This window comes from Carcharhinus amblyrhynchos, chromosome 4, assembly GCF_965287045.1.
Source record: "Carcharhinus amblyrhynchos chromosome 4, sCarAmb.v2.hapA, whole genome shotgun sequence".
NCBI classification, from domain to species: Eukaryota; Metazoa; Chordata; class Chondrichthyes; order Carcharhiniformes; family Carcharhinidae; genus Carcharhinus; species Carcharhinus amblyrhynchos.
In genome coordinates this window covers 3,805,879-3,826,526 of record NC_137327.1, presented here as the reverse complement: position 1 = coordinate 3,826,526, position 20,648 = coordinate 3,805,879, and the positions used below count along the sequence as shown (strand labels likewise).

The 20,648-nt window shown below is 47.3% G+C and overlaps 1 protein-coding gene across 1 annotated transcript in view; it reads left to right on the top strand.

Moving 5' to 3' along the window:
• LOC145342496 (cadherin-5-like) overlaps positions 1–20,648 on the top strand; it is a 62,926-nt gene that overhangs the window by 18,497 nt on the left and 23,781 nt on the right. Inside the window, exons 2-5 of the mRNA XM_080188060.1 lie at positions 6,424–6,603; positions 10,423–10,714; positions 12,678–12,797; positions 14,417–14,584. Of these exons, the coding sequence (XP_080044186.1) occupies positions 6,439–6,603; positions 10,423–10,714; positions 12,678–12,797; positions 14,417–14,584 (745 nt within the window). The 5' untranslated portion in view covers positions 6,424–6,438. The remainder of the gene's footprint in view (positions 1–6,423; positions 6,604–10,422; positions 10,715–12,677; positions 12,798–14,416; positions 14,585–20,648) is intronic.

Sequence of the window (20,648 nt, the reverse complement as noted above, 5' to 3'; positions counted from 1 at the left end):
CAACCTTCTCTTAATCTGTCAACAAAGAATAACAAAGAAAATTACAGCACAGGAACAGGCCCTTCGGCCCGCCAAGCCTGCACTGACCATACTGCCCAACTGAACTAAAACCCCCTACCCTTCCAGGGACCATGTCCCTCTATTCACATCCTAGTCATGTATTTGTCAAGATGCCCCTTAAAAGTCACCTTTTGTTTTAGAGGTTCTTCCACTACCTCCCCCGGCACCCGTTCCAGGCACTCGCTGTGCAAAAAACTTGCCTCGTACATCTCCTTTAAACCTTGCCCCTCGCACCTTAAACCTGTGCCCCCTAGTAATTGACTCTTCCACCCTGGGGAAAAGCTTCTGACTATCCACTCTGTCCATGCCTCTCATAATCTTGTAGACTTCTATCAGGTCACTCCCTCAACCTCCGTTGCTCCAGTGAGAACAAACCACGTTTCTCCAATTTCTCATAGCGAATGCCCTCCATACCAGGCAACATCCTGGAAAATCTTTTCTGTAACCCTCTCCAAAGCCTCCACATCCTTCTGGTAACGTGGCAACCAGAATTGAACACTATATTCCAAATGTCATTCTCTATATGTCTTGATTTATGTTCTCATGGGGTGAGGGTGTCACTGGCAAAGGGTATTTGTTGCCCCTTAATGGAATGGATTACTCAGCCATTTCAGGGGGCAATTAAGAGTTAACCATCTTGCTGTGGGTCTGCAGTCACATGTAGGCCAGACCAGAGCGGGTAATAATGGCACTCCTTCCCTAAATTGGTATTCCCAACACGTGTTGTTAGGGGGATTAATGGGGTAAATATGTAGGCTTCGGGGATAGGGCCTGGGTAAGATGTCAGAGAGTCAGTGCAGACTTGAGGGGCTGAATGGCCTCTTCTCTGCACTGTAGGGATTCTATGGTTCTATGCTAGTGAACCAGATGGGATTTGGACAATAATTGACAATAGTTTCATGACTGAGGTGACTGTCCCTTTGAGGGCAACATAGCAGAAGTGGGTCACCTGGCTCAAGGGAGCAGTTGGGACTGAGAGTGGGTCATCACACCAGGGGGTAGAGTCCTCTCTTAGGCAGAATGTAGAAGTCGCGTAGAGACAGGGAGGGAGGGAGGTGCGGGGGAACTGCTAGCCTCTGTACAGAGTTTCCTGCTTAATTAAAACCCTTTGTGTTTCTGACAATGTCTGTTAGTGTGCATCATTACAATGGTCACCATTACTGAATTTAAATTCCACTGTTTACCATGGGGAGACCTTACTCCCTGAGCGATTATTGGCCTCTGGGTCTCTGGATTTTTAGTCTATAGTCACATTGCCACTACACTGTTGCCTCTCCCAACTCATGAGCAAATGCAACTTAATTTGGATGAAGCATTAAACCACAGCCAACTGGCCATCTCTGGTGGAGGCAGGTGTTCCCGTATCACAATTTTGCATCCCTGTTTATCAGCGAGGGTCATTACTGCCAAACTGGACCATTTGGAAAGCTGTCCTGATTAAATTATTCTGAATAATCTTGCAGTTTCCAGATAGTCGAGAAGGCAGGAAGCTGTTGACATTCTGCACCAATGTTTTAGTTGTGAAAGGTTCCTGAGCAAAGCTGGGAGGACCAGAATTCTTTAAATAATTTGGCCAGAGCTTCTGGAATTACAATGTGAAAACTCTGCATGAGCCTCCAACAAGGATCTCCACCACTCCTTAATTTGAACACATTTAGAACTCTTTAATTTAGCTTAAACCTTGCACAGAAAGACATGAATTTTAAAGCATAGTAACTGGTAACCTCGCCCAACTGGTGTTTCTGCTTCATAATGACTTCATCTCATTCCTCTTCACCTAATCCTCTCTCAACATAATTTTCAAATCCTTCCTCCCTCACATTTTTACCTACTTCCCCTCAAGTAATCGCTGCTGTTCATCTCAGCCACTCCATGCGGTGGTGAGTTTCCCATTGTCAATGTTCTCGATGTCAGACCCTTTCATAATCCTAAAGACCTCAATCATGATTCATAACTCCTGATTCTGGGTGTCGGTAGATGATGAATCGTTTGAAATGAAAATACAAAATGCTGGAAATAACCTATACTTCTTGAGATACTAAGGGGCAACGTAGCTTGACGAACCCCCACTTAACCTGTACACCTTTGGAGCGTGAGAGGAAACCGGAGCAAACCCACGCAGACATGGGGAGAATATGCAGACGCCACACAGACAGTGACCCCAGCTGGGAATCGAACCCGGGGTCCCTGGAGCTGTGAGGCGGCAGTGCTAACCACCGTGCCACCGTGCCGCCCATCATGGTTTGATGGTGATGTCATTGGGGTGTTGCACAGACTCCTGTTTAGTTTCATTTTCTACCCTGTACAGGCCACAATAAACCTGTCGTTGTTATTTTGAATCTACTTGTACAGAACACATCTTTTTGTTTGAAACCTACAAACACTAACACGGACAGGACACAACATTAACATAGATAGATGGCAGAAATGGAGGCCATTTGGCCCCATTCTGTCTCCAACAACTCCTTGTTTGATAAGCAGATGTATTCAAATCACGTTGCGTCTCGCTGCTGCTTCAGATTTTGCACTGGCCCGCAACTCATGAGTTAGCGTAGCAATAAAAATCTCAACGTCCCGGCAGTTTGGTTAATATTTTGGTGAAGTTTTTTGTTCAAATCTCTAATGGAGGATTCACACAGCAGAGGGAACGATACCTCGCCTTTCTTAACCCCATGATCAGTCCACATAAAACCAAGCATTTTTGCAGCAGTCCCACTGTGCGAATGTAGGAAACGCAGCAGCCAATTTGCGCACAGTAGATCCCACAGATAGCAGCGTGACAAACAAGTTAATATTCGCTGTCTTTTGCATGATGTTTGTTGAAGGAAATGAAAATGGCCAGAACATCATTTCGGGCGGCACGGTAACACAGTGGATTAGCACTGCTGCTTCATAGCTCCAGGGTCCTGGGTTTGATTCCCGGCTCGGGTCACCGTCTGTGTGCAGTTTGCACATTCTCCTCGTGTCTGCGTGGGTTTCCTCCGGGTGCTCCGGTTTCCTCCCACAGTCCAAAGATGTGCGGGTTAAGCTGATTGGCCAGGCTGAGAAATTGCCCCTTAGTGTCCCGAGGTGCATAGGTCAGAGAGATTAGTGGGTATAATATGTAGGGATATGGGGGTAGGGCCTGGGTAGGATTGTGTTCGGTGCAGACTCGATGGGCGAAAGGGCCTCTTTCTGCACTGTAGGGATCTATGAAATCATAGAACCTTACAGTGCAGAAGGAGACCATTCGGCCCATCGAGTGCGCCGACTCCTCTTCCAGGGTAATATCACAGTGCCCACCCAGGAGGGCAGATGGGGCATCAGCTTAACGTCTCATCTGAAAAGCAGCACTTCAGGCAAAAGAACAGTGCGTCAGCACCGCACTGGATTGTCAGCCTGGAGTGTGCATTCAAATTCCTGGGATGGGTCTTGAAGACACCACCCTCTGACTCAGACATGAACTGATATCTTTGTGCACATAAAAAAGAATCGTACATTCACTAACTGGCCACAGGCGAGACCTCGGGGAATTTACGAGTTGTAAGCAAAGCACTTTGAGCGTCTTCTGGAGGACTCCCGATGAATGGAACCTTTATCTCCAGTCACATATTATTCTGCTCAACAATAAATCCACTCTGCAAACATTGAAGGGACCGGATCCCGCACTGTGAACGTCGACCCCTTCACTTTGTTATCAGAGTGGAAAAATATGGCGCATTTCCCTAAATATACGAACAATCCCACTGGGAAGAAATGCCTGATAAGCAACACAGCAGACGTTTTCTCGGGTTAAATGACAGGAAGGGTGTGTTGGAGGAACAGGGCCTATTTAAAGTTTCAGGCCTGTTTTTACGCTGCTTCATCAACTAAAACTCAGGCAGCCGAACACGAGAGGCAATGATTGTGATTCCTTGTGGATTCACATGAACTGCTCGCAGAGTTTTGGATAGGGAGAAAGCGATGGCCAAGTGCTATTATCGCTAGATTATTAATCTAGAAACTCAGCTAATATTCTGGGGACCCGGGTTCGAATCCCACCATGGCAGATGGTGGAATTTGAATTCAATAAACATAAGAACATAAGAAATAGGAGCAGGAGTAGGCCATCTAGCCCTTCGAGCCTGCCCCACCAATCAATAAGATCATGGCTGATCTGTCGTGGCTCAGTTCCACATTCCCGCCCTCTCCCCATAACCCTTAATCCCCTCTCTTATCAAAAACCCATCAACCCGCGTCTTAAAAATATTTAGCGAGGCAGCCTCCACTACTTCAACGGGCAGAGAATTCCAGAGATTCACCACCCTTTGAGTGAAGAAGTTCCTCCTCAACTCTGATCTAAACTGCCCCTCCTTTATCTTGAGGCTGTGCCCCCTAGTCCTACTGTCCTTTCTGAGCGGGAAGAGTCTCTCCACCTCTATCCTATCCATCCCATTCATCATCTTATACGTCTCAATGAGATCTCCCCTCATTCTTCTAAACTCAAAACTTCTAAACAATACCTGGAATTAAAAGTCTACTGATAACCATGAAACCATTGTTGGAAAAACCCATCTGCTTCACTAATGTCCTTTAGGGAAGGAAATCTGCTGTCCTTACCTGGTCTGGTCTATATGTGACTCCAGACCCACAGCAATGTGGCTGATTCTCAAGTAACGAGAGATGGGCAATAAATGCTGGCCCATGTCCCATGAATGTATAAAGAATATAGACCCAAGGAGGGAGGCTTGACAAAAGGTCCTGGAATTAATTGTTTAATGTATCTGCATAAAAACTCCCTAAAAGGATCAGAGACAGAAGATAAGATTCTTCTTTTTACATAGTGAATTGCTATGATCTGGAATGAAAGAGTCATTTCAAATTCCTGGAGTCATTTCAGAAAATGCTGGAAAATCTTAGCAGGTCTGGCAGCATCTCTAAGGAGAGAAAAGAGCTGATGTTCTGAGTCCAGATAATCCTTTGTCAAAGCTAAAAGGCACAGAAAGTGGGAGATATTTATACTGCAGGGGGAGGCAATGAAAGGTGTAAACCTCTATGACTCTATAGAGGGATATGGGCCAAATGTGGGCAATTGGGATTAGTTTAGGGGATTGATCAAAAAGGGTGACATGGACAAGTTGGGCTGAAGGGCCTGTTTCCATGCTGTAAACCTCTATGACTCCATGACCCTATCTCCCACTTTCTGTGCCTTTTAGCTTTGACAAAGGGTCGTCTGGACTCGAAACGTCAGCTCTTTTCTCTCCGTACAGATGCTGCCAGACCCGCTGAGATTTTCCAGCGTTTTCTCTATTGGTTTAAGACTCTAGCATCTTCTTTTTGTTTTTATCCTGGAGTCACTTTATTTACTGGTGTTGCAAGTCAGTTTACATTCACACTGCAATGAAATTACTGTGAAAATCCCCTAGTCGCCACACTCCGGCGCCTGTTCGGGTACACCGAGAGAGAATATATCAATGAAAGGCACGGATAAAGTGAATGTGCTCAGCCTTTTGCCCAGGGTTGAGGACTAGAGGGCTTAGGTTTAAGATGATGCCAGAGTTGAGGGGGTTGAGCTATGAGGAGAGGCTGAATAAATTAGGCTTGTACTCGTTAGAGTTTAGAAGAATGAGGGGAGATCTCATTGAGACATATAAGATGATGAATGGGATGGATAGGATAGAGGTGGAGAGACTCTTCCAGCTCAGAAAGGATAGTAGGACTAGGGGGCACAGCCTCAAGATAAAGGGGGGGGTGGTTTAGAACGGAGTTGAGGAGGAACTTCTTCACTCAAAGGGTGGTGAATCTCTGGAATTCTCTGCCTGTTGAAGTGGTGGAGGCTACCTCGCTAAATATTTTTAAGACGCGGGTTGATGGGTTTTTGATAAGCGAGGGGATTAAGGGTTATGGGGAGAGGGCGGGAATGTGGAACTGAGCCACGACAGATCAGCCATGATCTTATTGAATGGCGGGGCAGGCTCGAAGGGCTAGTTGGCCTACTCCTGCTCCTATTTCTTATGTTCTTATGTTCTTATAAGAGGGGAAAGAATTAATGGAAACCTGAGGAACAACTTTTTTACACAGGGTGTGGCACGTGTGTGGAATGAGCTGCCAGAAGAAGTGGTTGAGGCAGGGACAGTAATAACATCTAAAAGCTCATTTGGACAGACACATGGACAGGAAAGGTTTGGGGGGGTATGGGCCAAATACAGGAAAATTAGGTTTGCTTAGATGGGCATTTTGGTCAGTATGGGCCGAAAGGCCTGTCTCCGTGCCATGGATTCTATGGAAGATGGGGATGGAATCCCGGAGAGCACTGGAATATTTGGAATATCACCCATGCTCCGTACTATACACCGTGTCCCAAACCAGCAGGGCGAATGAGATACGTTTTGCTTTGGTTTACAGGTCAGTCACACCAACATGTCGGGGACAATGCTGCCCCTGTTGCTGCTGACGTACATTGTGAAGTGTGCAGCCCAGTCAGGACCAAGTATTAAAGGGAACAACACTGGCCTTCAGTCAGACTGGATCTGGAATCAACTCACCTGCTGGGAGGGCGAAACAAAATTCAGAGAAATCGGACAGGTGAGATGACTTCAAGTTTTCATCTTCCCCTTCCTGCGCCTAACCTTTAGCTAGCGTTACAGGCAGGACATACGTGTGTGTCAATATATATTGCGTGGAATGATGACCAACTTTTCTTACCCTTAGAGAGTGCGTCCAATTAAATAATTCAGCAACAAGCTTTTGGGAGTTTTAAAATAGAGATGATTACTTATTTTCACACACTTATCCTGAATTAACACAACATCCACAATCTCGTGCACGAACAAACACATGCACACACAAACACGCACACATACTCACGTACACACACTCACATGCACCCATAACCACTTGCACACCCGTGCGCACACACACACACACGCACACACACAAACGCACACACGCGCACACTCACACGTACACATTCACACACACACACACGCACACACGCGCACACTCACACACACACACACTCACACACTCACATATACACACTCACACAGACACTCACACGTACACGCACACACACACACACACACACACACACACACGCACACACACACACACACACACTCAAAAGTACACACGCACACACACACACACACACACACACACATACAAAGATTGGATACAGATAGATAGTGCACTCTTTCAGATTACAGTTAATTCTTCCTCTGATTTATGATTTCTGCTCTCACACTTGGCAGGCCTGGTTATTTGATTGGATTTGATGATTTGAAGTTGAAGTGTGGGTCTGGTGAAGTGAAGAGCTCAGAGCAGATTGTGTGGTAGTCGAATATCTAAGAGGTTGGTTCTCAGTTGAACTTGGAAACTGGGACAGGTTAGTTAATTTGGCCAACTTACAGCTTGTTTCAGAGTCTACTTCAGAGTGGCTGCCAACTGATGGATCTGTGAGATCTATTTACAAACAGATCTTAGCTAATCTTCTAAATCAGAAAAAAACAGTGCTCTACCCAATCTAATTTTGATTTGAATTGATTTAATTCAATTTAATTGATTTGATTTGATTTGTTTTATTATTGTCACATGTATTAACATACAGTGAAAAGTATTGTTTCTTGCACGCTATACAGACAAAGCATACCATTCATAGAGAAGGAAACAAGAGAGTGCAGAATTAGTGTTACAGTCACAGCTAGGGAATAAAGAAAGGTTAACTTAGTGCGAGCTAGGCCCACTCAAAAGTCAGATGACAGCAGAGAAGAAGCAGTTCTTGAGTCAGTTGGTACAAGACCTCAGACTTTTGTATCTTTTCCTGACAGAAGACGGTAGAAGAGAGAATGTCCGGGGTGCGTGGGGTCCTTAATTATGCTGGCTGCTTTGCCGAGGCAGCAGGAAGTGTAGACAGAGTCAATGGATGGGAGGCTGGTTTGTGTGATGGATTGGGCTACATTCACGACCCTTTGTAGTTTCTTGCAGTCTTGGGCAGAGCAGGAGCCCATACCAAGCTGTGATACAACCAGAAAGAATGCTTTCTCTGGTGCATCTGTAAATGTTGGTCAGAGTTGTAGCTGACATGCCAAATTGCCTTCGTCTTCTGAGAAAGGGGAGACATTGAATTTGGATGAGGGAGACAATTGTGATACCAGGAATCTGAAGCCAGGGAACTGCAGACCAGTGAGTCTCACGTCAGTGGTAGGGAAACCATTTGAGAAACTTCTGAAGGAGAGAATCTGTCTCCACTTAAAGAGGCAAAGCTTGACCAGGGATAGTCAGCGTGGCTCTGCCAGAGGGAGGTCAAGCCTAACAAATTTGCCTGAATTTTTTGAGGAGTGTAGAAGAGGGTAGTGCAGTTGATGCAGTTTATATGGATTTCAGCAAAGTCTTTGACAAGGCCCCACATGGGAGACTTATAAAAAAAGGCAAAGACACATGGGATACAGGGTAATTTGATAAAATTGATTCAAAATTGGCTCCATTGTATGAGACAGAGGGTGATGACAGAAGCTGGTTTAGTGACTGGAAGGCAGTGTTCGGTGACGTACTACAGGGATCTGTGTGGGGTCCCCTATTATTCATCATTCATATAAATGACACATGATGACTATGTGGAAGCAGGAACAGTAAGTTTGCAGATGACACAAAGGTTGGCCGGGTGGTTAACAGTGAGATGGAGTGTCTTGAACTACAAGAAGATCTCAACAGGATGGTCAAATGGGCGGATAAGTGGCAGCTGGAATTTAACCCTGAATATTGCGAGGCGATACACTTTGGAAGGAGTGATTTGACAAGGAAGTGTTCAATGAACAGCACAACGCTAGGAATTCTGTGAAACAAGGGAACTTTGTAGAGTCACGGGCTAAATGGGGGGGGGGTTAAGATTGCAGGGGCATCAGGCCCAATTTTACCATTTTGATTCGAAGTGCTGAATCTGGGCGTCAATTCAGATCCAACTTGGAAAGCTGATCCCAGGCACCCCCAAACCCACTTAGCCCGAAAAAAAATGGCGCATCGAATTGCGCTGTGGGCAAAGTTTACCACGCTCGAATCGCTGCTTGTCCGATCGGAGTTTTGAACTATGCGTGCGCAGTCAAAAAAACGTGAAATTTGCACCCCTGTCACATCGCTCCCGAGCTGCAAAAAGCGGATAAAGCTGCCCGGGAGCGATGGCCCTCCACAGATATCGTGTCACCACCGCCCCCCCACACCCCCCCCCCCCCCCCACGACATAAATATTCTCTTTCTCCAACCCACCCATGCCCCCGCAACCCAAACCGATCGTGACCTTCTGCACCCCCCCCGCCCCCCCAAACGATCACCCGCAGAGTGGCAGTGGATCCCCCCCCACCCCACCCCACCCCACCCCACCACCACAAAGCGATCTAGCCTCCCTCCTCCCCCCACACCAGACAATGATCTGGTCCGACTTCCTCCCCCCCGTGCCCCCTCCATCATCGAGCGGAGTCAGAGAGCCGTTGGAAGTTCTGAACTTACCTCTTCAGGAGCTGGGGAGACCTTTGCCGAGGACATCTGTTTCACACCAAATCTGGGCGCGCGAGCGCGATGGTAAAGGGGGAAATGCCGGTGAAGTTGGGCGGGTAGCCCGCTAATTCAATTTAAATGTATGCAAATGCATTTTAATGGCTGTTGCGCCCATTAAGGGCCTTGGTAAAGTGGGCATCCTCGTGGACACGGGCACAGATCGCGATAATCGCCTCACACCTAGCTTTACCAAATTTTTGCGCCTGAAAACGGGCACAACTCAATGGTAAAATCAGGCCCTTCCTGTTTCAATTACATTTTTTAAAAAATACAAGCAATTACTGTTTGGATTGCCAGAAGAAACAGTTGTCTCCATCTCCCTCTCTCTCCCCACAGGTGTTCTGAAAGCTCTAGCACTGTTAACCTGAGATAAGCAAGTATGCCTGAGTTTAGCCAACTAATTTTAAGAAGTAAGAGAAATATTGCTTGGATTAGAATGGCAGATTTCCTTCCCTGAAGGACATTAGTGAACAAGATGAATTTTTCCTGACAATCGACAATGGTTTCATGGTCATCAGTAGATTCTTAATTCCAGATACTTTTTATTGCATTCAAATTCTACCATCTGCCGTGGTGGGATTTGAACCTGGGTCCCCAGAACATTAGTTAAGTTTCTGGGTTAATAGTCTAGTGAAAATACCACAAGGCCATCACTTCCCCCAAGAGAGAATGCGAACTCACACTGGACTCAGAGCCTCGGTAGGTCTGTGAGTACTGGGGCAGGGGGTTGATGTATGACTGTGGATTGGTGGGAAGGATCTTCCCAGCGCCGAATGTGGAACCTCACAGCTGGAGAAAAGGATCCCCAATACCTGTATGTCTAACGGTGAAACATCTGTCTATTATCCCCTCCAGATAAACTCAAGATGGCACGAGAAGTCGGTAACTAAATATGAGATACGCGGCGAGGGGGTCGGAACTATTTTTAAGGTGGATCCGGACACTGGAAAAATTGGCGCCTACAGAGAGTTGGACCGAGAGAAGAAAGCTCGTTATCAACTGGAAGGACTTGTGATTGACAGAGAGTCGAAGAAACAACTCGGGCTTTCAACAAACTTCAGTATTCATGTGCTGGATCTGAATGACAATGCACCCATATTTACAAAGGACCCATTTAACGGAACTGTCCCTGAGATGTCTGACAAAGGTGAGAACAAGGCAAATTGATAGGTTAGCAGTTAAGAACTGTGCCTTGTCACGTTTAAGTATTGTTCAATTGTTAAAATTTAAGCTAATTCGTTTCTTATAGTCAAACTGTGTTGTTAAATAAAATATGTTTCGATAAAAGCTCCCCAGTTTGTCAGTACAATCGCCCCTGGAGAGAAACAGCATGTCATCACATTAATACCAAATTGTTGGAATCTAGTCTGAATTCATTCTATACCCTGGGATTTCAGATCTGGTATCCCGACAACCACACAATACTGAAATCAATTTCCCTCACAATAACAGGAACAGCTCCTTTCATAAAATAGTTTGGTGGCAGAGGGTCGGGGGAATCGAAATCTAGAAATTGATAAATGTTATCATCGTTATACAGAAATGCAGGTTCATAATACACACGGACCATTCAGCCCATTGAACTGCTGCTGGTTCTCTGTTACAGCAATGAAACTAAGACACTGTCTCCACATTGCCCTTAATGTTGCTGTCCATAGAACTATTTGTGGGACAGTGGTAGCATAGTAGTTAGCACTGCTGTTTCACAGGGTTCGATTCCCAGCTTGGGTCACTGTCTGTGTGGATTTTCACATTCTCCCCGTGTCTGCATGGGTTTCCTCCAGGTACTCCAGTTTCCTCCCATAGTCTGAAAGACGTGCTGGTTAAGTGCAGGACTGTGGTGACTAGGGGAATTTCACAGTGACTTCATTGCATTGTTAATATAAGCCTTACTTGTGACTAACTTTACTTCAGGTACAGCACGGGGTTAGATACAGAGTAAAGCTCCCTCTACACTGTCCCCCATCAAACACTCCCAGGACAGGTACAGCACGGGGTTAGATACAGAGTAAAGTTCCCTCTACACTGTCCCCATCAAACACTCCCAGGACAGGTACAGCACAGGGTTAGATACAGAGTAAATCTCCCTCTACACCATCCCCATCAAACACTCCCAGGACAGGTACAGCACGAGGTTAGATACAGAGTAAAGCTCCCTCTACACCGTCCCCATCAAACACTCCCAGGATGGGTACAGCACGGGGTTAGATACAGAGTGAAGTTCCTTCTACACTGTCCCCCATCAAACACTCCCAGGACAGGTACAGCACGAGGTTAGATACAGAGTAAAGCTCCCTCTACACCGTCCCCATCAAACACTCCCAGGACAGGTACAGCACGGGGTTAGATACAGAGTGAAGTTCCCTCTACACTGACCCCCATCAAACACTCCCAGGACAGGTACAGCATGAGGTTAGATACAGAGTAAAGCTCCCTCTACACTGTCCCCATCAAACACTCCCAGGACAGGTACAGCACGGGGTTAGATACAGAGTAAAGCTCCCTCTACACTGTCCCCATCAAACACTCCCAGGACAGATACAGCACGGGGTTAGATACAGAGTAAAGCTCCCTCTACACTGTCCCCATCAAACACTCCCAGGACAGATACAGCACGGGGTTAGATACAGAGTAAAGCTCCCTCTACACTGTCCCCATCAAACACTCCTAGGACAAGTACAGCATGGGGTTAGATACAGAGTAAAGCTCCTTCTACACTGTCCCCCCATCAAACACTCCCAGGACAGGGACAGCACGGGGTTAGATACAGAGTAAAGCTCCTTCTACACTGTCCCCCCATCAAACACTCCCAGGACAGGGACAGCACGGGGTTAGATACAGAGTAAAGCTCCTTCTACACTGTCCCCCCATCAAACACTCCCAGGACAGATACAGCATGGGATTCAGTATGAATCCTTTCCTGCAGTGTCTTCACAGATGCCAATTCCTCTTTTCTCTGAGCAGGTGAACTCTCCTCCCCTCTGCTGTCTGGGATGGGAGCGGTTCTGCTCCTGTTGGTCAGGGCCCCACTGAATGTAACCAACATGAGTGGGACCTGAAAGCACCAACGTGATGCTTTGTAATTTAATGTTCTTTTCACCGCTGTCCAGGGACCTCCATTATCACCGTGAGTGCTCACGACCCTGATGATCCGACTGTTGGCAAGCACGCAAACGTAACCTACAAGATCCTGCACGACCAGGAGAATTTCTTCATTGAGCAGATGACAGGTAAGCAACGCAGACGGGCCGATCCCAACCCTGCCCATTCAAACCTTCTGGGGCGAGATGAGCTTCCTCTCCAGAGTGTGAGACGGGGGCTGGGAATTTTACAGTCGCTCCTGTTGGCGGGGTATTCCGGTCCTGCCTAAGTCCTTGGAGCTTTGACCAGCTGACCGCATTTTCCAGGCCTGTCCACTCGCGACGGTGCTGTGAAATCCCAGCCGGCTCTGGGCCAATCAGCCGCCCATGTTTACACTTGGCTACTTTCAACAGGAAAACAAGGAATCAATGGTTCAAAACATTCCAGCGGAGAGTAACCGGCGTTCTGTCAAAGGGAACAATTCCACCCTCCCTTTCTCGGGCTCTCATTTCTTTTGCTGCGTTTTTTTCTTGACAGTTTTTACTTACTGCCTTTTGAATGAGGCATTAAACTCCGAACTCACCTCGCCTCTCGGGCAAAGGGGGAAGATCCCACAGCCACTCTTTCCAAGAGAGACACGGTGGCACAGCGCCAGGGACCCGGGTTCGATTCCCTGCTTGGGTCTGTGTGGAGTTTGCACATTCTCCCCATGTCTGCATGGGAGTCTTCCGGGTGCTCCGGTTTCCTCCCACAGTCCGAAAGACGTGCTGGTTAGGTGCGTTGGCCGTGTTAATTTCTCCCTCTGTGTACCCAAACAGGCACCGGAGTGTGGCGGCTCGGGGATTATCACAGTAGCTTCACTGCAGTGTTAATGTAGGCGTACTGGTGACAATGATAAATAAACTTTTGCAAGGGAGCCCTCGCCAATCTCCCAGGGCCAAATATTAAGCCCCCAGTTAACATCTATGAAGGAAAAGGCCTGATCACTCATTCCATTTAGATTTGTTGGCCATTACTGTGCACAGATTACTTCCTGAGTCAATGTTTCTTTTGATTGGGCTGTATCCAAGACTTTCGTGGGAATTCTATGGAAGTATTTGAGAATGCCACAGAGTGCAGGCCCTCACTATCTACTCACTGCCAGTTACAACTCTAAAATTTAGCAGTAGAGTGGGGCGCGCCGTTCATTAACTCGAGTTGAATGCATTTAAATCATCGGGCTGCCCGATTGGGGCGCGGACCAGATCTGCGCCCAAATCGGGTGTCGGTAAAGGCGCGATCTGCTGGGTTTCGGGCGCAGGTCGCGTTCCAGCCCCGACGCCCGAATTTACCGCGGTTTTTGGTAAAATCGGGCCCTGAATCTCACTCGAGAGATTTGAGCACGCAATCCAGTCTCGTGCCCCCATTGCACGATTGAGAGGTCGCTACACTGTTGGAGGCGATATCTTTCAGATTAGACATCAAATCTCTCTACCCTGGCAGAGTGCGATGTAGGAGAATCCGCAGTCACGGATTTTAAACAGATTCAGGGCGCCCTGACCAATATTTATCCCTCGACCAACAATCGCTGATATGGATTCTATTTGGTACATTGTAACAGTCACTGCATGCTCCCATTATGTTAGACCTTTTCCAGAGATGTGTAGCAGGCCAGAACATTATTTGCTCTGTGATTTATTCACAGAGTTTCTCTGTGACGAATATCACTCACTCTTACAGTGGTGTGAAAGGACGCTACTGAATAAGAATGTTGTTCTTTTTTTCTCAGGAGTCATACATGTAAAGAATCCTAACCTGGACAGAGAGAAGCAGAAAGCGTATCGAATTATTGTCCAAGCCAAGGACATGGGTCTAGATCCAGGAGGGATGAGCTCAACTGCTACCGTACACATCTTCCTGAGTGATATCAATGACAACGCACCGTACTTCCTACACCGTAAGACCCCTTCACACCTCCTGGTGATTAACACGGAAACATGAGTAAACCATTAGAAACCTCCGCGACTAAATCTTACCAGTGTCACAAGTCCACTTGCACTTCTTAATCATAAAACCCTGAAATCTTAAGCCAATAAAAATCGAAAGATTTCAGTCTTGGAATATCAGATTGACCCCCTTGTAATTCAACTGGAGAATTCCAGATTTCCACTCCCCTTTGTGTGAAGTAATAGATTCCTCATTTTCCACCCAAATGGCCTTCTTCCTATCCCAGGAAGATCTGGAAGCATTTAAGAGGAACCCATATATCCACAAGGGGAGACAGGAATAGAAGAACATAATGTGACAACCTTTGACCTGGCAGGGTACAGCAAGGAAAATTTCTAATTTCTGTAAAATATCTTTGAAATTTCTAATTGCTTTTAAGAATATTTCAAAAGGTCTTTTGAAAGGTTGCATGATTTGCAAAGGAATCCATTGAAATCTCGTGAATAATACAGGCCACAACAATTGGAGAATGTTGACTTGGAAGCAGTCCCAGTGGGAAGAGTTAAGATCAGACGTTACATGGCTGGCAGACACACAGGAGAGCTGCAGACACACACAGAGAGCTGCAGACACACACAGAGCTGCAGACACACAGACAGCTGCAGACACACAGAGAGCTACAGACACACAGGAGAGCTGCAGACACACAGAGAGCTGCAGACACACAGAGAGCTACAGACACACAGAGAGCTGGCAGACACACAGAGAGCTACAGACACACAGAGAGCTGCAGACACACAGAGAGCTGCAGACACACAGAGAGCTACAGTCACACAGAGAGCTGGCAGACACACAGAGAGCTACGGACACACAGGAGAGCTGCAGACACACAGAGAGCTACAGACACACAGAGAGCTACAGACACACAGAGAGCTGCAGACACACAGAGAGCTACAGACACACAGGAGAGCTGGCAGACACACAGGAGGGCTGCAGACACACAGACAGCTGCAGACACACAGGAGAGCTGCAGACACACAAAGAGCTGCAGACACACAGAGAGCTACAGACACACAGAGAGCTGGCAGACACACAGAGAGCTACAGACACACAGAGAGCTGGCAGACACACAGAGAGCTACAGACACACTGAGAGCTGGCAGACACACAGAGAGCTACAGACACACAGGAGAGCTGGCAGACACACAGGAGGGCTGCAGACACACAGACAGCTGCAGACACACAGAGAGCTGCAGACACACAGAGAGCTACAGACACACAGAGAGCTGGCAGACACACAGAGAGCTACAGACACACAGGAGAGCTGCAGACACACAGGAGAGCTACAGACACACAGAGAGCTACAGACACACAGAGAGCTGGCAGACACACAGAGAGCTACAGACACACAGGAGAGCTGGCAGACACACAGGAGGGCTGCAGACACACAGACAGCTGCAGACACACTGAGAGCTGGCAGACACACAGGAGGGCTGCAGACACACAGACAGCTGCAGACACACTGAGAGCTGGCAGACACACAGAGAGCTACAGACACACAGGAGAGCTGCAGACACACAGGAGAGCTACAGACACACAGGAGAGCTGGCAGACACACAGAGAGCTACAGACACACAGGAGAGCTGGTAGACACACAGGAGGGCTGCAGACACACAGACAGCTGCAGACACACAGGAGAGCTGGCAGACACACAGGAGGGCTGCAGACACACAGACAGCTGCAGACACACAGAGAGCTGGCAGACACACAGAGAGCTACAGACACACAGAGAGCTGGCAGACACACAGAGAGCTACAGACACACAGGAGAGCTGCAGACACACAGGAGAGCTACAGACACACAGAGCGCTGGCAGACACACAGGAGGGCTGCAGACACACAGAGAGCTGGCAGACACACAGAGAGCTGGCAGACACACAGAGAGCTACAGACACACAGAGAGCTGGCAGACACAGAGAGAGCTACAGACACACAGGAGAGCTGCAGACACACAGGAGAGCTACAGACACACAGGAGAGCTACAGACACACAGGAGAGCTACAGACACACAGGAGAGCTGCAGACACACAGGAGAGCTACAGACACACAGGAGAGCTACAGACACACAGGAGAGCTACAGACACACAGGAGAGCTGCAGACACACACAGAGCTGGCAGACACACAGGAGAGCTACAGACACACAGGAGAGCTACAGACACACAGAGAGCTGGCAGACACACAGAGAGCTACAGACACACAGAGAGCTACAGACACACTGAGAGCTACAGACACACAGGAGAGCTGCAGACACACAGGAGAGCTACAGACACACAGGAGAGCTGGCAGACACACAGGAGAGCTACAGACACACAGAGAGCTGGCAGACACACAGGAGAGCTACAGACACACAGACAGCTGGAGGTTGAATGTGATCAGCACATGGGTGCAAAGACAAAAAGCATTGAGCAGGACACAGTTATCAAAGTACTGATGTGTTTCAGGGTAGACCATTCAGGACGGAGGTGAGGAGACATTTCTTCACCCAAACAATAGTGAGCCTGTGGAATTCATTACCACAGGAAGTAGTTGATGCCAAAATTTTGAATGTATTCAAGAGGCAGCGGGATATAACACTCGGGGAGAATGGGATCAAAGGTTATAGAGAGAAAGCAGGGTAAGGCTATTGAGTTGGATGATCAGCCATGATCGTGATGAATGGCAGAGCAGGCTCGAAGAGCCAAATAGCCTCCTCCTGCTCCTATCGTCTACATTTCTGTGTTTAGGAGCAAGCCAAGTTCTCTACAAAAAGACAACTTTCTGTTAAGCAGCAAAAAAGGAAAAGAAAATTCTAGAATCTCTTAGGGAAGCAATGTATGGCCAAACGGAAAGGGATTGAATTTGAAAGGCAGTGTTAATAGCTCTGCCATGCTGAGTGTTTCACACAGGGTTCAATACTGATAGGTTAGAACATAGAACAGTACAATACAGGCCCTTCGGCCCTCAACGTTGTGCCGAGCTTTGTCTGAACCCAAGATCAAGCTATCCCACTCCCTATCATTCTGGTGCGCTCCATGTGCCTATCCAATAACCGCTTGAAAGTTCCTAAAGTGTCCGACTCCGCTATCACAGCAGGCAGTGCATTCCACACCCCAACCACTCTCTGAGTGAAGAATCTACCTCGGACATCCCTCCTATATCTCCCATGAACCTTATAGTTATGCCCCTGAGTAATAGCTACAAATACCCGAGGAAATAGCCTCTGAACATCCACCCTATCTATCCCCCTCATCACCTCATAAACCTCTATTAAGTTGCCTCTCATCCTCCTCTATTCTAAAGAGAAAAGCCCCAGCTCCCTCAACCTTTCCTCAGAAGACCTACCCTCCAAACCAGGCAGCATCCTGGTAAATCTCCTCTGCACTCTCTCCAATGCTTCCACATCCTTTTATAGTGAGGTGACCAGAACTGAACACAATATTCCAAATGTGGTCTCACCAAGGTCCTGTATAGTTGCAGCATAACCCCATGGCTCTAAAACTCAAACCCCCTGTTAATAAACGCTAACACACTATAGGCCTTCTTCACGGCTCCATCCACTTGAGTGGCAACCTTCAGAGATCTGTGGATATGAACCCCAAGATCTCTCTGTTCCCGTGCATTCCTCAGAACCCTGCCGTTGACCCTGTAATCTGCATTCAAGTTTGTCCTACCAAAATGAATCACCTCGCACTTATCAGGGTTAAACTCCATCTGCCACTTTTCGGCCCAGCTCTGCATCCGATCAGATGAAGTTCAGTTGAGATGAAGTAGAGTGAGAAATGGCTTGTGTGGAACATAAAGAGTGGGCTGAATGGCTTGTTTCTGTTCTGTCAGCTTAATGTAATCCCATTTCCCCACCATCTTAAGTGAAGAAAATTAACAAGATGTAAAAATTACTGCTGACAATTGAAGTTTGTTACCAATGGGTTCAAATATCCAAAGGACTTTATTATGTTCACCTCCTCTCTTTCGAGTTGTATTGTCTTCACACTCTTCCCCCAATTTGTTTGTTCTTTATAAGACCTACCCTCCAAACCAGGCAGCATCCTGGTAAATCTCTTCTGCACTCTCTCCAATGCATCCACATCCCTCCTATAGTGAGGTGACAGTATGATATATAATACAATGGGCAATGCTGAATAGCTGTATCAATGCTGCAACATGCATCTTACCTACGTTACTAACAGCTATGCAGCTTGCACCTTACTTTAAGAGTTGTAAGCATATGGTAATGTAAGTAACACGAAGTGAGTCATGTTCCACCCATCCAGCCTATTCCACCACCCAGCAAGATAAAGGCCAAATTCTTGAACCCCACCTTCCTGCCTTTCTCCACTGCGATTAGGGCAGGAACTGATTCCTGCCTGGTTCCTTCAGACTGACTCCCTCAGTGCTCGGTCAAACTCAGTCTTGAGAAGACCCAAAAACTCAGTCTCCCCAGTGTCGAGAACTCCAAAGATTCACAGTCCTCGCTCGGAATGAAGGAATTTCTCTGTATCTCAGTCCTTTAATTAACTTTCCCTTACTCTGAGAGGTTATGGCCGCTAATTCTGGACTCGCCTGCTATAGGAAACACTCTCTCAGCTTCTACCCTATCTGTTATGATGGCCATCAATAGATTTACCTGTGGGCTTTGTGGAGAACAAGCTGCCCTATTATTAAAGGTGCTGGGGAGCAGGTACAGAGGAGATGTCAGGGGTAAGTTTTTCACTCAGAGGGCGGTGAGTGAGTGGAATCGGCTGCCATCGGTGGTGGTGGAGGCGAACTCGCTGGGGTCTTTTAAAAGACTTCTGGATGAGTACATGGGATTTAATGGGATTGGGAGTTATAGATAGTTCTATGGCCTGGTAGGTATGGATATGATCAGTGCAACTTATGGGCCGAAGGGCCTGTTTGTGCTGTAATGTTCTATGTTCTATGTTCTATTCAGTGAGTGAAGGCTCGGCTAATGGGAAGTAGCCAGCTGGGGAGGGTTTTAAGCTGGTTACTTTACCTATAAGAACATAAGAACATAAGAAATAGGAGCAGGAGTAGGCCATCTAACCCTTCAAGCCTGCCCCGCCATTCAATAAGATCATGGCTGATCTGTCATGGCTCAGTTCCACATTCCCGCCCTCTCCCCATAACCCTTAATCCCCTTGCCTATCAAAAACCTATCAAACCGCGTCTTAAATATATTGAGCGAGGCAGCCTCCACCACTTCAACGGGCAGAGAATTCCAGAGATTCACCACCCTTTGAGTGAAGAAGTTCCTCCTCAACTCAGTTCTAAACCGCCCCCCCTTTATCTTGAGGCTGTGCCCTCTAGTCCTACTATCCTTTCTGAGCGGGAAGAGTCTCTCCACCTCTATCCTATCCATCCCATTCATCATCTTATACGTCTCAATGAGATCTCCCCTCATTCTTCTAAACTCTAACGAGTACAAGCCTAGTTTATTCAGCCTCTCCTCATAGCTCAACCCCCTCAACCTGGACCGGAGTTATACTTCCCGAGGTAAAGATTACCTGACTGTAAGCTGCAGGAGTGGCCCTTTCCTTTGATGTACGATTTTGCTTTTATTCATTTGTGGGACCCGGGTGTCACCGGCTGGCCAGCATTTATTACCCATCCCCAGTTGCCCTTGGACTGAGTAGTCACTGGGCCATTTCAGAGGGCAGTTGAGAATCAACCACATTGCTGTGGCTCTGGAGTCACGCATGGGCCAGACTGGGTAAGGACGGCAAAATAGTGAACCAGATGGGTTTTTCCAACAATCGACAGTGGTTTCATGGTCGGCAGTAGATTCTTAATTCCAGATATTTTTTATTGAATTCAGATTCCACCATCTGCCGTGGCAGGATTCGAACCCGGGTCCCCAGAGCAACAGTTGAGTTTCTGGATTAATAGTTTAGCAATCTGGGGCGACCTGATGGAGATCTTCAAGATTGCGAGGGGCATGGACAGAGAGGATAGTCAGAAGCTTTTCCCCAGAGTCAATTACTCAGGGGCACAGGTTTAAGGTGCGAGGGGCAAGGTTTAAAGGAGATGTACGAGGCA